General features: G+C 40.0%; 1 protein-coding gene across 3 annotated transcripts in view; it reads left to right on the top strand.

Moving 5' to 3' along the window:
• Positions 1 to 21,516, top strand: part of LOC140492271 (drebrin-like) — a 211,273-nt gene that overhangs the window by 117,022 nt on the left and 72,735 nt on the right. For all 3 annotated transcript variants that reach the window (XM_072591214.1, XM_072591213.1, XM_072591215.1), the window contains exon 2: positions 13,195 to 13,250. In XM_072591214.1, the coding sequence (XP_072447315.1) occupies positions 13,195 to 13,250 (56 nt within the window). The remainder of the gene's footprint in view (positions 1 to 13,194; positions 13,251 to 21,516) is intronic.

Raw genomic sequence — 21,516 nt, 5'->3', positions numbered from 1 at the left:
AACACACCATACGCCTTGTTAACAATCCTATCAACTTGGGTGACAACTTTGAGGGATCTATGGATGTGGACCCTAAGATCCCTTTGTTCCTCTACACTGCCAAGAATTCTGCCTTTAACCCTGTTATTCGACCTTCCAAAATTAATCACTTCACACTTTTCCAGGTTGAACTCCATCTGCCGTCAGCCCAGCTCTGCATCCTGTCAATGTCCCATTGCAACCTACAACAGCCCTCCACACTATCCACAACTCCACCAACCTCTATATTCATGTCATCAGCAACCTTACTAACCCACCCTTCTACTTCCTCATCCAAGTAATTTATAAAAATCACAAAGAGCAGTGGTCCCAGAACAGATCCCTGCGGAATACCACTGGTCACCGAGCTCCAGGCTGAATAGTTTCCATCTACTACCATCCTGTCTTCTATGGGCCAGCCAACTCTGTATCCAGACAGCCAGATTTCCCTGTATCCCACGCCTCCTTACTTACTGAATGAGCCTACCATGGGGAACCTTATCATATACATATACATCACCTCCACTGCTTTACCTTCATCAATGGGTTTTGTCACATCCTCAAAGAATTCAGTAAGGCTTGTGAGGCATGACTTGAGTAATTCCACCTGAACTGAGTCAACCAGGAATCACTTCAACACTTGGACTTGCTGAAAGGAAGAGAGTCTGTAAAGTTACAGGATCGGACTCTTGTGCTGCGCATTCAGAAGGTAGTGTTGTCAGTGTAACATTTTGTCCTTCCCACTTGGAGCAAACCCAATCCCTAAGTTTAAAAACAAACTGTACTCAGTTTGGAACCTTGCAGAACTAACTTAAAGTGGACACTAAAAGTCAGCTAAAGATGGCTACTAAGGGACAGGTGCCTTTAACAACTCCTACATAGATTCAGAAATATCTCAATTGCCTGCAAAATTCCTAATTTGGTGATAGTGAGTGGCGTGCTTCCCTTTGAATGGATATACCAAAAGAAAAAGCACTTATCCAAAACTGAGTCTGGTCCTCATGTCTCCAAATTCAAAACTTAACAAAGAAGGCTATCCAGAAACCAGTTCATAACAAGTCGATTTAAATAACGAACTCGTTTCCCAATATGGTAGTAATGGCATCAGACTTCCAAACCAGTCTGTGTGGTCAATACAGGTGATCACCCACTTGACCAAACTACTTTGAATACAAGAATCAGGGAGCAACCAAGTTGATCTGTGGACAACTGCAGAACTAGCTATAGACAGAACAGTAACAGCAAGACCTCTTTAAAAACTGGAGGTTGCAATACCTCAAGTGTTTCACCCTACTCCTGTTCAATTCCACCAGTATTGAAAACCAACAACGCTGTAGTAAGACAACAAGGAAGACACTTTGTGACTTGCTGAAAATCCATCTCTTTGAGGGGAATCCCATAATTATCCTGATATATTTTCTAATTAATCTATTCTGAGATGTTATTAAACACCAAAATTGATGGTATAGGGACAGTGAAGAAGGTTCTCTGAGATTACAAAGAAATTTTGGTCAATTGGGTTGTTGGACAAGGGAGTGGCAGATGGAGTTTAACTTGGATAAATGCAATGTATTGCATTTTGGTAAAATAAACAAGCACAGGACTTGTACAACACTGCTCTACCATTTATTGTATAACAGAGAGTCTTAGGGTCTCAGGTACATAATTCTTTGAAATTTATGTCACAGATAGACAGGGTAGTTAAGAAGGCTTTTGCACACTTTCCTTCATTGCTCAGACCATTGAGTAGAGGAGTTGGGATGTTACTTGAGGTTGCACAGGATATTGGTGAGGCCTCTTCTGGTTGTCCTATAGGCAGGATATTATTAAATTGGAGAGGATTCAGAAAACATTTACCAGGATGTTGCCAGGAATGGATGGTTTGAGTTATGAAAATAGGCTGATTAGGCTGGGACATGTTTCACAGGAGGGTGAGGTTGAGGGGTAACCTTACTGAGATTTATAAGATCATGAGGGGCACAGATAAGGTGAATAGCAAATGACTTTTCTCTAGGGTAGGGGAGTTCAAAACTACAGGGCATATATTTAAGATGAGAGGAGAAAAATGTTTAAAAAGACATGAGAGACACCATCTTTTATATAGAGTAGTTTGTTTGTAGAATGAGCTGTTGGAGGAAGTGATGGATCCAGGTTCTGTCAAAATGTTTAAAAGGCATTTAGATATGTACATGAATAGGAAAGGTTTGGAGGAATATTGACCAAACGCAGGCAGGTGGGAATAGTTTAGTTTGGGAACATGGTCGGTGTGCAATAGTTAGACCAAAAGGTCTGTTTCCATGCTGTGTGACTCTATCACCTTTTGCAGTAAGTGGGACCTGAACCCAGATCTCCTAGGTCGGACGTAGATTACTACCACTGCACCACAAGAGCCCTTACAATTATTCTGAGACATTGTTTGACTGCTGAATCCACCTTGATTTCTTTCCTGAGTGAAAATGCCTTCTTCATCAGGCCATGTGTGTTTCCTAAAATTAGCCCAATACATGAATGGTGAAGTATTCTTTTGTTTGTGACTTGTAAAAGTGCACTGTTCTCTTTGACTTTGAGGTGTATGTGTGTATGTGTGTGTTGTGACATGAAACTTTTGGGATGAATGTGAGATTCAATAATGCTTTTGACGAAACTTAATCGTTCAAATTTGAGGTTCGGAAACACATCTTTTACTAGAAAAAATCAATTGTGGATAATAAGGGAAAGGAATTGTTTCAGTTCTCTCTCTTGTCTCTATTTGTAAAATTACAGGTTTACTGGTGAGGCAAGTTGTACAGGCGGGAAAAATTCTGGTATAAACATAACTGTGAATGAAGAAAATCATTGAGTTGGACTATAACTTTCTGTACCTATCATCTGAGCTGAAATGCTCAACTTTTCCGAACAAGATGGATTTGTTTTTTACAGCTGATATAGCCAGAGGTTTTGGAATCACAGTTCCATTTGTCTATTTGGCTGTTGTTTTTGTATCTTCACAATCTCCCCTTAATTACAGCCTAGTCCATTGTGCAAACAGCCTTCCATCCATTGACTCCATCTACACTTCCCACAGCCTCGAGAAAGCAACCAATGTTATCAAAGACCCCTCCCCACCCTCTTTCGTCATACAGAAAATATAAAGGTTTGAATTTATGTACAAACAGATTCAAGAACAGCTTCTTCCCCACTGTTATCAGACTTTTGAACAGACCTCTCAAATGTTCATTCTGGTCTCTGTCTCTCTCCCTGCAGCGCTATCACTGTTCTGCTACCCTGTTGCACTTTGTATGGTATGATCTGACTGTATAGCATGCAAAAGAGCACTTGTCACTGTATCTTGATCCTTGCGACAACAATAAATCAAATCAATTTGAAGCAATGGAAGGATTTGCCAACTAAAGAGTAAAAGGATCAACCAGTGAAAGAACATAGTCGCTGTAAAGATCTTGTCACAGAAAGAAGTGCAACCAAAGACCAACTGTCCTGTAGAGCAATGAATATTCCAGATCTTTAGAAACTATTTCCACTGGAGGGGTCTAATTGTAATTGAGGTGAAGTGGTGGCGAGTTACATTAAGAGCTTGGATATATGCCTCAGGAAGGTATTGAACATCAAATGTTTATATTTCTTCTGATCACAAAGACTTAGCAGAACACACATGTGTAGCTCTTAATACCCCTTGTCCACCAATATAAGTACATTGCCCAGTGACATATTCCACAACTAACTAACTTATCACCTATACCAGGTATTCAAAAAGAATGGATACCCAATGAACACAGTTCACTGAATTCTCAGCAACAAACCCAAACAAGCAGACAAAACACATCCAGAAACCTTAGCCACTCTCCCCTCCATCAAAGACATCTCGGAAATGACTGCCAGACTACTCCGACCCCTTGGCATCATGATAGCCCAAAAACCCACCAACACACTAAAACAGCAGCTAATGAATTTGAAAGACTCTATACAGACAACAAGCAAAACTAATGTCATTTACAAAATACCGTGCAAGAACTGTAACAAACACTACATTGAACAAACGGGCAGAAAACTAGCCACCAGGATACATGAACACCAACTAGCCACAAAATAACATGACCCTCTGTCACTAGTATCCTTACATCCAGATAAGGAAGGACACCACTTCACCTGGGACAATACATCCATTATAGGACAAGCCAAACAGAGACATGCACGAGGATTCCTAGAAACATGGCATTCCAACTGGAACTCTATCAACAAACACTTTGACTTGGATCCCATTTACCACCCCTTGAGAAAAAGAACAGGCAATGACAACACCAATCCAAAGAAACACAAATATATAAATAGAAAGCAAGAATCATGTACATTGCTTCGTCTGAGGCCCACTGAGGGTGTTACCTAGTGGGGTGATGAAACGTCTGGAAACAAGCCTTCCAGCTCAGCGAGCAAACCTACATCCAGAACCTCAACCTGAGCTACAAATCTTAAAACTCACTGACAGTGTTGCATATTTTCAACACCCATTCCTGGATTAATACTAAAGTAGCAAAAGAAAAATTGCCAGAGAAACTTGGCAGGTCTGGCAGCATCTGCTCAGTTCTCCAACAATTTCTACTTTTGCTTCAGTCCTCCAGCATCTGCAGTTCTTTGTTTTGTTTTGATGTGAAATATTGCTGAACTCATCATTGAGTTTGGTATTGCAGGATGAAGCTGGAAGGGGGAGAGGAGCTGATGGTATGTGCATGCTCTTCTCACTCCCCCGACAATATTTCAGTATGAACGGCCTGTCTGGAGAATTTCATGCTCTAGTTTCCATTGTCCCACTCAAACACTAAAGCATGTTGTCCTCCTGTGACCCTGAAGCTATACTTGATGTTTCCTGGAGTCTGCACTGAGACAAAGTTGGCATTAAACTGCTTGTCCATATTTTATGTAAGAACAAGAATTTTAATCTTCCTGATCAATATTGAACAGTGGCATGTCTGGAGGTTGAGTGCTCACATTAAGACTGTTAGTATTTATTTACTGAGTAGCATTTAACCTATAGATTATTTTATTTTGTTGATTCTGTCTTTTTGGGATAATTCACTCAGTCACTCCCACCCACCCACTCCCCTCATAATTCCTGTGAAATGCAAGCTACAAACGGACGCCAGTGGTGTTCTCGAGAATTTTAATACAATCTGCAGTCATTTGATTTGCTTCTTGTAAAACTTTCTGAGATAATTAGCAATGGCTGTGGACACAATTCCAGATGGAAGTGGTATTTTGTCTCACTGTAACCAAACTACCGTCGCTGTATCAATAAAGTACACATGAAACCATTAAAACATACACTGGACCTTTTTGTTGAGTGCGCAATTACTTTTAATCCACTTCATTTACAATCAGTAATGCAATTAAATCTGAAAACAGCCTTTCATTCATTTTATTGCATGCCTTTGACCCTCCCACACAATGTAGCTGTCGTTGATTGATCTGAACAGACAACCATTTTGTAAACTCCTGTGTACATTTTGGGGAACTGCTTGCTGAAATATATATGCATAGGATAGTAACTGACAAGTTGATAATGAGCAGTAAAACAACAACTTCACAACTGATAATGTGCCAATTTCATAAAGCTTTGTTGCTTGTTAACAAAACTTGTTCTTTTTTACATCGAAGATGCCCATGTAAATGTCTGCAAAAGATTTGTATAAATGTGGGATTGTTAGCTACCAAATGAATTAGTCTGTGCAAATAAAGAGTTCTGGGATTTGAGTCATAGAATTGTCGAGCGCAGAAAACAGACCATTTGCTCCAACTCGGCTGCACCACTCCGATATCCTAAACTAACCTAGTTCCATTTGCTAGCATTTGGCTCTATCCCTCTAAACCCTTCCTATTCATCAACCCATCAGATGCCTTTTAAATGTTGTAATTGTACCAGCCTCCTCCACCACCTCTGACAGCTCATTTTTTTGGAATATTGTCTAAACATAGGTGTCTGAGAGAGATCAGGAGAGAAATCCACATAAATGTAAAAATCTGTGATACATCTATGCAAGAAATCTGTGGCCATGGGTGGGGAGCCATAAAGGGGAACAAGTGTAAAGTGTACAGATCTGGGATGTGTTGAGGGGAGGGACCTGTGACAGCACAGAGATATAGGATGCAGCCCAGGAAGGAAAATTGATGTCCAATTTGTAAGTACCTGTTTATTCAATACAGAATTTGAGAGTTACTGAAAGACACATTTTTGTCAAAGCTTTTCAAAATACATTCATGAAGACAATTCACAAGAAATATCAATTTAAGTGGAATATTAATATTTTATACTGCTTGAAAGAAGAGTGCTGATTAGTTGGTAAGTGGACACTGTCAAAATATTGACTGGAAAATCTACTAGTTCGCAATGTTTGACAGTTAATTGCCAGGCATTGTTCACACATTAAACCAGAAATAGATGACAGACATTTCTGAGGGCAGTGCCTTGACCATCCAGTGTTAGCCCACCTGCTTTAAAATTTAATGTAAGAAATATAGAGTAACCTCTCACAAGAAGCAAGAAAACAGGCCAGTCCCATAAATGAAAGGGCCGTGTAGTAATGAACTGCTGAGATTAGTGTGGTGCTGGAAATGCACAGCAGGTCAGGCAGCATCCAAGGAGCAGGAAAATCAATGTTTCGGGCAGGAGCCCTTTATCAGGAATGAACTGTACTGTTCACTTTCCTTAGCAAGGTTTAACTTTCAAACTAAGCATTTGAATTCTCACCTGAAACGCATAGCATTTCCTAAATATGTTTACTATATATTTAGTGTTTATATTGAACTGATTCAATTATTTTAAAATATTAATGTTTTTTGCATGTCTCTTTTGGATTAACTGTTTAAAATTTGGGATTAGTCAGAAATTAGTCAGTCTAGTTTTCTCTTCGAAATTCTACAGTGGCGACTGAATCAGAATTTAAACCCAAACGTTTCATGACTATTTAAAAAGAAAACCCAGCTGCAGTTTGCCAAAGTTGTTGGGTCAGTTGATGTTAGAACAGGTCAGTGCATGAAGGAAGGAACAATATTCGACTCCCTGGCCAGAAAATATGGAGTAAATTTGTCAGCATCAGTCTCTCAGTGATAAGGGAATATTGTGCCAATGAGATCATTAAATACAAACCAGGTCATAGTTTTCCTTGGATCATTCAGAAAATTGTGAATAATACAACTTTTTTTTACCTTTGCTTTGAATACTTCAATACAATTTCAAAATCATTTAAAAGATTGACGAGTGTAGACCAATTATGATAAACATCTTTTTGCTTTATTTCCTAACCCTTTCCTTTCTCTTTCCAAATGTTATTGTTTGTACACTTGCCCTCACCACCAACATTACTATGTTACTGTTCCAACCATACGGCAGTCCTTCAATGCCCTTCCCAATGAACAATTTCTTACATGTGCATCTCAACATGAGAACATAAGAAATCTGAGCAGGAGAAGGCCATTTACAACTATACACACGTGTGTGTGACACACACACACACCTTTTCAGCAATCAGGAGAAGGCTTTTTTTTTCAACTTCCATTTGAACAACAATTCTAATCTTAACTTTCCTTAACTGTTCAGTCAATGGTAATACAACTTTTGATGAATTGTGATCTGCTTCCCTTGATGTTAATCATTCTGGTCAGAACCATGTAAAAACTGTATGGCCACAGAAACACTTACTGATGCAAGTATCAAGACAGATCTATATGAGCATTAAACTAATCCTTGCTGTTCAAAAATATTATTATAACTTCTCACAGTGAATAATGTTGCATGCAAAGAATCAGACACGACATTGTGCCAGTTCTGAGGAAAGGTCTCTGGACCTGGAATGTTAACTCTGATATCTGTCCACAGTTGCTGCCAGACTTGCTGAAGTTTTCCTGCAATTTCTGTTTTTGTTGCTGATTTCCAGCATCTGCTGTTCTTTTGGTTTTCATTTACCACAGTACCTTTGGGTAGCAGGATATTTGCTTACAAGAACTGCCAATTGAATTTCCATGATATCTATACTTCCTACAGTTAATGAGTTGAAAAGATTGTCTGCAGCATATTCGAGTTCCTGTTCTGTGCTTTGGAAGTATCACAGTTTTGCAAAACAAGCCCTTGCAGTTTTGCTTGAAATTGCATATCTGCTGACCTAGTTTCTACTCAAAGATGTTCATTTTTCCTCCAAAATGCCCTTCCAGAGACTATTAAACCCTCCTGGAGACAATGCATTCCTTCCAATGTTCCTCCTCACTGACCAAAGTCAAGTGTGGACTGGAAATCTAGAATAGGAGTGTCTGACAGTGGAAAACATTTTAGCCAGCGCGCACACACCCACACACACAGGCACACCAACACAGATATACTCTCACACACTAATTAAAATTAACTAACTCTAGCACAGATCATTTTCTACTTGAAACCATTTCCCTGATAAATGAGAGGTCTGTTTTTTTTTCCTGAGAAACCTAATAAAAATAGGTGCCATACAGAGGGAATTATGTTCCAAAGGTTTCTCCAGACAGAAAAGAATTAATTCCTTGTAGGATAGTGGTATCATTCTTATTTCTTTATGGAAAAATAATTTTACATAACACTCAGTTAAATTTCCCCACTTTGCCCCAGTTCAGTTAGAGGCACCAGCTGACTGGATGAACAAGTTGAATCAGTCTTTTGTATAGTTTAATTACAGGTGCTCAGGGGGCCCAAGCCAAACACATTCAGAACCGTAGTGCTAGAGGAGGAAAGATCATTTTTCTCAGCTTACTGTGAATCCCTAAAACTCATTGCAAGTGGAATTAAATTTCCATCAGTTTTTACACATAGGCAGTGAGAACAGGAGAGGTTCCTGCTCAGACATTTGAGGGAAAGAAAGTTGGAGCCTCTACTGTCACACTCCAAAGCTCCAGACCACCATGTGCATGTTGCACAGCAGCTTGGATCCTCTATGAGATGCCACCTGGATGCCCTCTTTTGGGTCAAGCTGTGCTGCTAGTCTGATATGTTCTAAATGCAGCACTATGTATTAACTCACACCAGACCCGAAGGCTGGAGTCGGAACTTCATGGGTGTGTGAGTGACATTGGTGATTGTGAGGTATGTGCCAGCAAAGCCCATCTCAGTCAGTGCATGATCCTCTCACTCCCTCTGTACATGTTTCACAAGCATCTCAGGGTGATTCTCGCTAGGCCATGGGGAGATGCCAGTTGATGGGGATTAGCACTGGTTAAATGCCTTGTGAATGCCACAATTCATCTCATTCGTATTCAGACTGCCCTCTTCCCAAACTCGACAGACAAGCTGGATGTCAGGAAACTTGACAAGAAAACCAGACCTGGTGGATTAAACTTGCCACTTGCTACAAATAACCTCCGTAGTGGACACCAGGTAGACATTGGGAGCCTCCATCTGCCAACCCATTGTGACCATCCTGGCACTTTGCCTGTGCACAGGCAGCTAGTATTGAAAGGCTGAGGCAGGGACAGTTTGCACAAAGAGACAGGAACCCACTCTCAGACTGGACTTCAACAGTTTCCTCATTTCCCCTTCCCCCACCTCACCCTAGTTCCAAACTTCCAGCTCAGTAACTGTCCCCATGACTTGTCCGGACTTGTCCTACCTGCCTATCTCCTTTTTCACCTATCCACTCCACCCTCTCCTCCCTGACCTATCACCTTCATCCCCTCCCCCACTCACCCACTGTACTTTATGCTACTTTCTCCCCACCCCCACCCTCCTCTAGCTTCAGGCTCACTGCCTTTATTCTTGATGAAGGGCTTTTGCCCGAAACGTCGATTTCGAAGCTCTTTGGATGCTGCCTGAACTGCTGAATACCACTAATCCAGAATCTGGTTTCCAGCATCTGCAGTCATTGTTTTTACCTCTGTTCACTGAATACTTACCTGCACACACTCAGCATGCCGACTCTGCAGTGCCTTCAGGGTTTTTCCAAGTAAATGCATGGGCAGGCTGCTTGTCATTTTGGTCAGAATGGAACTGACCTGAGGTAGAGGAGGTGGTGTTCCCACTACCCAGACAGCGACGCCGTTCAGTGTCCAGGAGCCTCATCCCTTTAGATGGCTTACAGTCATGAGAACTACTTCAGTAAAATCTGGAAAGAGTTCAATGGGATTTTCTCCAGTACCAGCAGTCAGGGCAATTGCCTACTGTCAGTCGGGAGCTGCAATGGAGTGGTCAGGAGTTACTAATAATATTATTCCAAGGATGAAGTCATTGCCTGTAGAAACTCAGTGTCACAACTGAGATCAGAAACTGTGTGAATAGTTGCATGGCTGTGTATCTAGACCATGCTTCTCTGTGATGTTACACTTTGTATCTGAGGCAGAGGGGATCACCTATTTTGTACAGCTGACTCTGGGTGCTGCTGCATTTAACAATGTTGTTTCGTATGTGCACTGAGGATGTTGCCAACATCATGTGTTATTCAGTTAATTCAGAAAATGCATTGTGGTTCTTGGGAGGTGGGTAGAGACAATTTTGGTGCCAAATCAAAGCCAAAAACTGACTGTTTCTGACCCCTTTTATTGTTTAGAAAGCATGTAGGAATAGTACTCTGATGAAGTCATGTGTGGTCAAATCCATAACTACAGTTTCTATTTAAACTAACCATATTACAGGATTTATTTAATGTCATAACATTTAATATTAATAAGATCTTCTCAACATTTCATTGAATTCTTTGTGTTTCCACATGTGACTGTTTGTTCTCTTGATTAGTAACTCGTTGTCAAATTTATTAATTTATTTCTTACCATGATCACATCCAATGTCTGAGGAGGCTCTATTAATAACAAATGGGGTTTTTTTGTACTTTAGATGGAAACTGACATTAAATAAACCTTGCACTATGATTAGTTTAAATGAACACTGCAGTTATGGGGGAGATGTTTTTTGACCAAACATGACTTCATTAATCAGGAGGTTATTCCTGCAGACAGTCTAAACCAGGAACAGAAGGAGACACAATTCCATTAATGAACTGTCGAGTGATGGGTGGAGCTGGCTGCTCCACTCTGGGTGAAATGAAAAGGTTCAGGCAGTTTCCCTGAGGTTGACTCAATTTAAAACAAAGCCATTCTAACTTATGCAAACTTTTTTTATTAACTATATGATTTCTAGGGGGTACAAGTTTGGCATCTGATTTTGTGCAGCATATTCTACTGCTGTGTCTAAATGCTCCAGCTCAGGATATTCAAATGCTGTAATTGTGGTAATCGTCCACCTTGCTAAAGTGGGCTGTACCATCATTTTTCTTACATTGCTCCTACCAGAAGCAGATCAGGACAAATCTTTAACAGAATCTGAACTCAATTGTTGTCTTTAGTTGAATATTCTAGTAACATCGTTGCTCTTTTAGGAGACTACCAAGCTACCAGGAAGGCAGTAACATTAATGTAATGGGAGAGAGCTGCAGCAGCTGAAATAGTCAGCAAAAGGAAATACTTGCAATGTTGTCAGTTGAGTAAGAAAAAAGTTAAGTTAGGAATTGATTCTGGGATTGAATGCCAGTAAAGGGTGGTGCTGGGGAAAAGGTTGCTTTTTTTCTGGTTGATATTTATATGAAGATCATTCAAAATTTTCTTATTAATATAGATTTTTTGTTTTGTGCAATAAACTTGTGTTTTACTAAAACAATATTGGCAGCCTCATGCAAATCTATTCAATGACTGAACACCATGGAAACAACATTGCAAAAAAAGACTCCTGATCTATCAAGCCAGGTTATATTCTGAGATCTGATCGATCCAGTATTCCTGTTAGCTGGAATTAAACAATAGGGCCTAGATTTTTTTGTATCTCTTGCTAAGCTACACTTGAAATAAAAATGTAATACAGCATGATCCTGCTGTTTAAATTTCTTAAAGGGATACACAAATATTGGTGTGGACAGCTTAATAACCTGTGATTCTGAATGTAGAACTTGATACAAATACAAAATTAGCAAGCTCCCAACAAGGATAAAAGGACCTTTTATTGCCATTCGCAGAACAATGGACACATAAAATGACTTGCAAAAGTGTTTGGTGCTGCATTGATTATGTATTTAAAACAAGCTCATTACCTTCAATCCTGTTCTGAACGAATTATTTAGTGAGGATCAATACAGACTGAAATGACAATACAATTATTGTATTGTATTTATTCCTGGACAATTATTCCTGGACAGTTAGCACAATGGACACATCACATTGTGGAAAGTTTTACATCAAAAATAAGTTAACGAAGGATATAATATTGACAATTATTCTGAAGTTTTAATCTAATTATTTTTGAAGAGAAAGGTCAGAAAGAAACATGTAATCTTCCAGTAGATTAAATAAGATTTAATCTTTCATATCTATGCTAACTAAACCTAACACTAATTGTCCCCACAGTCTTATTTCCTTGTCATCCTTCCCATTTATTACATGCAGCTTGCTCAGAGATGAGTGTTTTTTTTCCCAGTTCAAATTTGACAAAACCAAAAGCATTCAGCTTCCCTCCTTCTTACTATTTGTTCTATGTCCTCACAAAGTCTCCTGTATATCTCTCCAATATTTCATCAATGTGTCAGCCTATTCTTTTATTCTCCATTTTCTAATCTCTGGTTATTTTCACTTTTTGGAATTATTGTAGTCCTACACATTGTCATTTCAATCTGTATTTACTCCCCACTAAATAGCTGGTTAGGAACTGGATTGAAAGGAAAGAATTTTATTTCACTTTCTGTGAAAATACATCGAGACTGTCAAATAAATGTACATTCTTATTGAGACTCTGTTGGGATTTATTACGCAAGGTCTGGAAACAATAGACAAATAGCAATTTTTTTTTCTTTATTTCCCTGCTCACTTATGTTTGGGGTTACTTAAGGATTGATACAGTACAGCTTACTGTGTTGTAGAAATGTGGAATTCCGAGTGTAGTTATACAGTTTGGTCGTATGAATCTCCATCTCCTTTATCTTTGAAACTGATTTATGTGTTAATGCTGTGGCCAGTTGGAGAACTGAGGAAACTTGAATATGGTGAATCACTGAACATGCAAAGAATATACAGTATAGAGTAAATGTACCACAGGCATTAATTTATTTAGTTTCTGCCAAATTTTTAAAAATTCAAATGGCTGGATATGTTGTGGTGGCAAAGGGATTAACTGGTTTGAATTCCTTCTCTCCACAGGGCCCTGTACACTTACGAAGATAACACTGACAATCTGAAATTAGCCGATTCAGGAGGTATGTGACAAATACAGACTAGATTTGTGCCTCTCGTTAACATTAGGTCTTTCCAGCTGGATTTCATCCGGATTCACTATTGTTTGAAAGTAAGAAATGTAGGATGTTCTGCAGTAACCCAGTCCAATTTCTGTCTAATAAGGAAATGCATGCTTCGTTAATGGACAGTAAGTTTCAAAACTCTGCACTGATTTTGGGATTTATCCCCAATAGTCATGGTCAATTCAGTAACAGGCTTCAAATAATCTACAGCTTTAATTCATAAATTACTCTATTTCTAATCAAGTGTATGTCTGTTTTTGCAGACTTCTAATTTTATAACCTTTCCACATTCTCACATATCTACACATATCTAAGCTGTGCAGTTTTGATCACTGCCAGACTAAAGCAGGGAGTTCAATGTTTCACAATGCCATTAGCTGCTTGGAAGTCTTTTTTTTGTTTTGGTCAAGTTGAGCAAGGCTGTACAGAAAGGGCTTCTGCTAAGTCTGTAAGTTAGCTCACTGAGCTGGAAGGTTTGTTTTCAGATATTTTGTCACCATGACTAGGTAACATCATGACTGAGATTTTCCAGTGAAGTGCTGATGATATGTCCCGCCTCTCTATTTATAGATCATGGTTTCTTCAGGTGGGTGATGTCATTTCCGGTTTTTTTTTCAAGGGAAGGTAGATGGGATCTAAGTTGATGTGTTTATTGATGGAGTTTCTGTTTAGAGTGTCTGCTTCTTTTCTGCTTTTAAAACAGTGGAGGTAGAGATGAGAGAAATCCTTCGATTAATAAATGGCATTATCAATATGTAATCTACAACTTCTCAGGGAAGATGGAGATAATAAGGTTATGTTCTGAAACAGTCCAATTGCCAAGATTGGCAGATAAATGTAAAGGGGGAATTTACTCTGTCTGATGTGGCTGTATAAGGTTGGCTGCACAATGCCCAGGTTCTTCCTTATCTTTAGATATTTCATACAATTTTCTATCCTGACCTTTGGTGGATTATATTAATGTACATTTCTTCATTGACTGACTGCCTTTCTACGAAGCCCTACTAAAAATAGAAGAAACATTTAGCTATGGAATCCACTGCCTGATACTCATTGAAACAGAAGCCATGTTTGTATGTAAAATTAGATTGGATAGTTCATTAGGAAATGGGAATTAGAGATGGCAGACATATGGGAATGACATGATTGTTCATACAGAGAAGAGAACCCAACTGTGATTGATTGGGCTGAACAACCTGTTTCTGTTTTACAATTTCTATGTAATTCTGTGGCACCAAGATTCAGAGATTGACACTGTATTTTTTAAAAAATGACTTTCCATGTTGAGTTAAAGTGGCCTGCATTCCAGTTCTTAACCTCATCATTTTAAATACTTCATGGTAATATTTCTCGTTATACTGGTTAAAAAGACACACACACATACACACACGACTCTTTTATCAGCATGGAAGGGTGACACTAATATATTGGTAGAGGTTAAAATCCTGAGGTGTGTAGCTACTTTTCAAACACTGAAGTCAGACACAGACTGGACTTATCCATTGTGTTTGCCAGAGAATTGGAAGGAGGGGAATTTCGATGGTACTGGTATTAGTATTGGAAGAAGAGGTAAATAGGTAACTGCAAAAAAAGAGATGCAGAAAGAAGATAAGACCAGCAGCTTAAGAAAAAAATTGTGCAGATTTAAGGTGGTAACATAACACACATAAAATAGGAGGAGGAAGGAAATTGCAAAGAACAAATACAAGGAGGTACACAATGTATTAGATCATTTTACAATTGAAGGCATAATTTTATTCTGTTTTAGAATTACTCCTGCTTTGTCGGTGATATGTTTTGGACCATTTCAGAACATTCAAATCAAGGTATAATCAAGATATAGCTTGCTGTTAAAAAATAAATGGTACGTTTTTAACAAAAGAAGTAAAATCAATTTAATCCTAGTTAATGTTAGAAATTGCTCTATATAATAAAGTTATAATATATTCCCAAAACCTGGTGATAAGAAATGATGCAAGTTTCAATTATAAGGCAGCTTGACTACTTTAAACATAATGACATACATTGTCTTGGTCATCTCAAAGATGTTTTGACATTTTGCACCCATTAATATTTCATTGCTGATGTCATTGGTGTTTCCAAATAGTTGGAGCATTTTTAGTTGTCAATAACTCCATACCCAGTATACTTTCAAAACTTTTGCCTGTAACTGATATTTTCCATCTTGACATTGACTTGTTTGGAAGTGGAGTTGAGGTTGTACAAACATTATGAACAGACTTTGGCAGTTTTAGACAGACAAGGACTAGCAAGTGCAAGCTGATGAATATTTACACTTTGTTCAGAGGCATCATTGTCCTCAATTTCACTAGAACCTTCTACGCTGAAGTATTGGTCCTATGTGATCTGACTTCAGCTTTCGTCATTGCTCCTGTTTTTAGCGTATAGATATCCATTCCATATATTGCATATCCCACAAATTGGCTCAATGCATTTATATCATGAACCGTTGACATTTTCATTTGATGACGACTCCTCCCTCCTCACCAAACCCTTCCAATGCCAAATCTCTCCTAATGACAATCTCCAGTTGTGCTCTTGGCTTGGTTTGAGGAACTGGATCATCTCATTAAAAGGCAAATATATCGGCCAGTTGGGGTGGCAGCTTCTCAGAACACCCAGTACCCAGGCTGGGGCACTTAAGATGACTTGGAAACAAAAGCATTGGGGACTGATCAAAGATGGACTGGTTCAGGAGACAGATCACCAGGACCCGAAGCATAAAACCCTGTAAATGGGAAGACAGCAAACTGAAATTTGAATGTTCTTCTGAATATTCTTCTCCTTTGCACATTGAGGGCAGGTTAAAGTAACTGCTTGAGAAAATGAACCTTTCTTCTGTGTGCCACAACTGCAAGTTCCCCTTCTTGGTTCAGTACTGCCGTTTCTCACTGCCACTGGATTAAAGACCTGGAATACCCTCTATAATAGCACCGTGACAGTACCTACACCACATGGACCACAGTGGTTCCAGAAGGTAGCTTACTATCCTCTTCTCAAGGGCAATGAAGATGGGTTAATAAATGTTGGCCTCTTAGTGATACCCACATCCCTGAATGACTAAAATAAGATTATCTGCTGCTGCTGTAAAAATGAAAGTACTATTCAATACCTCATCCAGGAATGAATCTAATCGACAAAAAGAAGAACAAAGAACGTTTAGAACACTATTCTGACAATGGAAGAAATGTTAATTTCTTCATACATTTGATAAGATAGAGCTTATTCTCCTGTACATAGTATTACTGTTTCTACATTCTCTTCAGCTTGAGGATGCTCCTCTGCAGACAATAATATAATGAGAATTCCAAGTAGGATTTCACTTTTATCAACGAGAGAAGATATCCTTGAAGATTAAAGGAAAACGTATCTGCTTGGGCACTTCCATTGGAATTGGGATTTACAAGAAACTTCTCTGTAATGTTTTGATATCTGCAGATTTGCTGGAGAATGTGGAAGATTCAAAGCTGTAATCAGGTATATTCTCAACAACAGCTGCCTTGATAATAGGAAGGACATCATGAACCAGATCGTCAAATTGGAAGATTGTCATTTCAGCAGCTTTGACTGGAGTCGGTCATCAGAACGTGGGGAAGTCACAATATACTTCTGACTACCCAAGAATTGCCCTGGAATTTTAACATTCTGATGGAGGATCGCATCAGCATCTAAAACCCTCCAAAGTAGTCTTCAATGCTAAATTAGAGTTGGAGTATTTGAATGGAACAGTTAACCAGGAAAGATTGCAGAGATTTAAAACCTGCTGTAACTCCTCGATAACTATACAAATGACTGTCCCTAATTCCCCATTGACCCAACCAACTCCCACACCCTACACCCTCTGACCCAATTTTCCCCATCAAAACCCTTCCCACATTCCCCTCAACTTGATCCCAACACCCCCTTCCCAGCCCAAACCAAACCCAAGCACCAACTCCTCTCTGTGATTCAGACTGACCCATCTACCATTCTATCCACCTGCCACCCAACCTAGCAAACATCGTTCCAACCTCCACCCTACCTCAGTGCCTGACTACTCAGGTGCTCCTTACCCACTTATCTGACTTATTCAGTCACATGCCTTCAATAAGAAACATTAAATATCCTTGAAGAAAATAGTAAGTATCCTTGAAATAATCAATCAACAATACCTATTAATTCGTAAATGAAATAAAAGACACCAGCTTTATAGTGAAATACTATGATAAATTAGCGGGTTTTGAGAAAATTTGTAGCTCAGGTTGAGGTTCTGAATATAGGTTTGCTCGCTGAATTGAAGGCTCGTTTTCAGGTGTTTCATCATACTAGGTAACCTCTTCAGTGAGGCAAAAGTGAGGACTGCAGATGCTGGAAATCAGAGTCTAGATTAGAGTGGCTGGAAAAGCATAGCAGGTCAGGAGTGGGAAAATTGACATTTTGGGCAAAAGCCCTTCATCAGGAATGAAGCGTCTTCAGTGAGCCTCCAGATGAAGCACTGGTGGCATGACCCACTTTCTATTTATGTGTTTAGGTTTCCTTGGGGTGGTGATATCATTTCCCATGGTGACACCATTTCCTGTGTTGATGTCATTTCCTGTTCTTTTTCTCAGGGAGTGGTGGATGAGATCCAAGTCAGTATTTGTTGATAGAGTTCTGGTTGGAATGCCGTGCTTTTAAGAATTCTCGTGCGTAACTCTGTTTGGCTTGTCCAAGGATGGATGTGTTGTCTACAGGAAAACAACACACACTGACCAAATACTGAACTACAGAAACAATCATCCCAACATCCACAAACGAAGCTGCATTAAAACATTATTTCAACACTACAGCACAGAGGAACTATGAAGAGCAGAGAAAAATCGCCTATACAGTGTATTCAAAAAGAATGGGTACCCAATGAACACAGTCTGCCGATTTTGTTTTTCAGCAACAAATCCCAACAAGCAGACAAAACACGTCCAGAAACCTTAGCCACTCTCCCCTCCATCAAAGACATCTCAGAAATGACTGCCAGACTACTCAGACCTCTTGGCATCATGGTAGCCCACAAACCCACCAACATACTAAAACAGTAGCTAATGAATTTGAAAGACTCTATACAGACAACAAGCAAAACTAATGTAATTTACAAAATACCGTGCAAGTACTGTAACAAGCACTACGTTGGACAAACAGGCAGAAAACTAGCCACCAGGATACATGAACATCAACTAGCCACAAAAAGACATGACCTTCTCTCACTAGTACCTGGGACAGCACATCCATCCTAGGAAAAGCCAAACAGAGACACGCATGAGGATTCCTAGAAGCATGGCATTCCAACTGGAACTCTTATCAACAAACACATTGACTTGGATCCCATTTACCACCCCCTGAGAAAAGAACAGGAAATGACATCACCAACTCTAGGAAACCTAAACATATAAATAGAAAGTGGGCTATGCCACCAGTGCTTCATCAGGAGGCTCACTGATGATGTTACCTCATATGGTAATGCAACATCTGAGAACAAACCTTCCAGCTCAGCGAGCAAACATCCAGAATAATGATAAGTATTTAAAGAAAACAGTAAGAAATAATGAAAATCTATTTAAATGATGGAAACATGCTGCAAACATTTCATTCAACTTGTTTTGCAGTTTAAATCACTTTTGTTTTCTACTGCTGCCCATCAGGAGTATTCCCAGCTCCTCCGACATTATGGGATGTTTCCCCACAGTGTGTCAAGGCCTACCCAATAATGTTCTTCAGTAACATTTGGTCCTTCTCAAATAACACGAGAGAGTTCTTATCAGTTATAGTCTCTTTAAAGAATAGAGCAAGATTCTGGACCTCTTCTTTTAACAAATCATCAACATCGTTTGTATCTTCATTCTCTCTTCCAGTGTTTTCCTTTAACAATAATGTAAGGTCTCGAATGTCATCTTGCCACTGGTCGCCTTCAACCTTCATGCATCATTTTCCTGTTTCTACAAGCCTCTCCTTAAAGAGAAATGTACAATCTGCTTTTAAGTTTGATTTATTGTTGTGTTATGTACTGAGATACAGTGAAGGGTGTTGTTCTGCATGCTTTACAGACAGAGCATACCATACAAGGTGCACCAGGGTAGCAGAACAAAGTGCAACATACAGTGTTCCAGCTGTAGAGAAAATGCAGAGAGAGAGAGATCAGAATTAACATTTGAGAGGTCTGTTCAAAAGTCTGATAACAGCAGGGAAGAAACTGTTCTTGAATCTGTTGGTACATGTATCCAATCTTTTATATCTTCTGCTCGGTGGAAGAGGGTCCTTGATTACTTTGGTGGCTTTCCTGAGGCAACAGGAAGTATAGGTGGAGTCAGTACAGTGGAAACTCGATTACTCAAACGAGATGGGTGGGCACTATTTGGCTCAGATAATCAATTATTTGGAAAATCGATTTAAATGCCTTTCCTCTGGGCCTCGGAGTTTTAAAGTCTGCTCCTCGTTCAGTGCACAGCGCGTGAGACCCTCCCCCTCCCCACCCCCACACCTCCCTCCCCGTCCAGCATCGCCCCCCAACCCAGTCCAACACTGCCCCTGTCCCACAGCACACCACACAAGCTCCCACCCACCTTCCCTCCTCTTCTTCCCCCCCCCACTCCCAACCTAGTGCCACCCCATCCAACTACCCCCTCACTCCTGCCCCCCAACCCCCAGCGCAAAGCGTGCGAGCCACCGCTCTCAACACAGCCCCCCACACCTCCCCCTTGCACCCCCACCCCCAGCCCCTCTCTGGGGCATCCAGACTGTACACCAACAACTAGATTGCTGTTGTTGCTGCTGCAGCTGCCTTTGTGGGGTAAGGCTGCAAATAGCACACAGACACACAACTTTTAACTGCAACGTTTTGACAGGTTCCATGTTTGCCCTGCACAGGACAATGTTGGAGAGATTATTCCTGGGAAGCTGGGGGAGGATTGGGGGGAGTTAGGATACACCCCTCTGTAGGACTCCAGGGAAAGGGTGGGAAGAGAGGGGAGGTTAGTCATTTGGAGAGGGTGCCTGTTTAAATAAAAAACGCAATCATTTGGAAACACATCTTTGATGCAATGTTTCTTTCTTTCGGGACCTCGAGATCTCCTTCGGATAATTGAAGTGCCCCTGTAGATGGTTTGTGTGATGGACTGGGCTGTGTTCACAATTCTTTGTAGTTTCTTTGTGGTCTTGGGAAGAGTGGTTGCCATACTACACTGTGATGCCATGCAGACAGGACGCCTTCTATGGTGCATCTATAAAAACTGGTAAGAATCTTTGTGGATGTACTGAATTTCCTTAGCTCCCTGAGGAAGTGGAGATATTGTTGTGCTTTCTGACTGTTAAATCAGCATGGGTGGCCCAGGACAAGTTGTTGTTGATTATCACTGCCAGGAGTTTGATGCTCTTGACGATCTCCACCTCAGCTCCATTGATACAGACAGGGGTGTGCCCTCCACTCCACTTCTCGAAGTCAATGACCATTTCCTTTCTTTTCCTGACACTCATGGAGAGATTGTTGTCTTTACACCATGCTGCCAAGCACTCAAACCTGCGGTCCTAGGAATAGTGTTTCCTCAAATGAAGACTGATATGTACTGAGTCCACTTCAGTTTCTTCAACTGGTAAAAAGTAAAGAAGATTCAAAGCCACGTAAGCTTCTCTGCTTAATAAAGAACAATCAAGATTAAGAATAACATGCAAGGTGTCAGTGATCTCTCTGCTGAAATATAGCTTACACTTACATTCTTATTGAAATACCTACTGCACCATTAAGTTGAATGAAAGATGGTTGGGGAAATTAAAATTTCAGCCATGCTTGACATCTAAAAGAATGGAATAATCAATGACTCAATCCAGTTTAAAATGAGCTCTCTTGCCAATAAACATAATACCTGCATGTCAGAAAACTCGTGCGTCTAGCACTTCTTCACAGAAGAATAGATTATTTTCCTTTGGTATCATCGATTTCTTGAACAGTTGTAGATTAGAGTTTTTGTCCCATGCAATGGGAGCCCATTACTGTTCCAGCAAGTTGCCTGTAAAATGGCTCCTCTGATGCCCTTGGCATTTAGGGCTGACCAGGTTTTGCTCCGATGAAGTGCACTCCCATCACGGTGTGGACTTGAAGAAAATTCGATGCCTGGGTCCTCTTCCCATTCTTTCTGTTTTTACTGGGACCCTATTAGCCCATTCATTGATAAACTGCACTGAGTTGGAATCAACCGTC

Source organism: Chiloscyllium punctatum, chromosome 20 (assembly GCF_047496795.1).
Source record: "Chiloscyllium punctatum isolate Juve2018m chromosome 20, sChiPun1.3, whole genome shotgun sequence".
Taxonomy (NCBI): Eukaryota; Metazoa; Chordata; class Chondrichthyes; order Orectolobiformes; family Hemiscylliidae; genus Chiloscyllium; species Chiloscyllium punctatum.
Note: the sequence above shows the minus strand (reverse complement) of the source record. Positions and strands in the feature narration are given on the sequence as shown.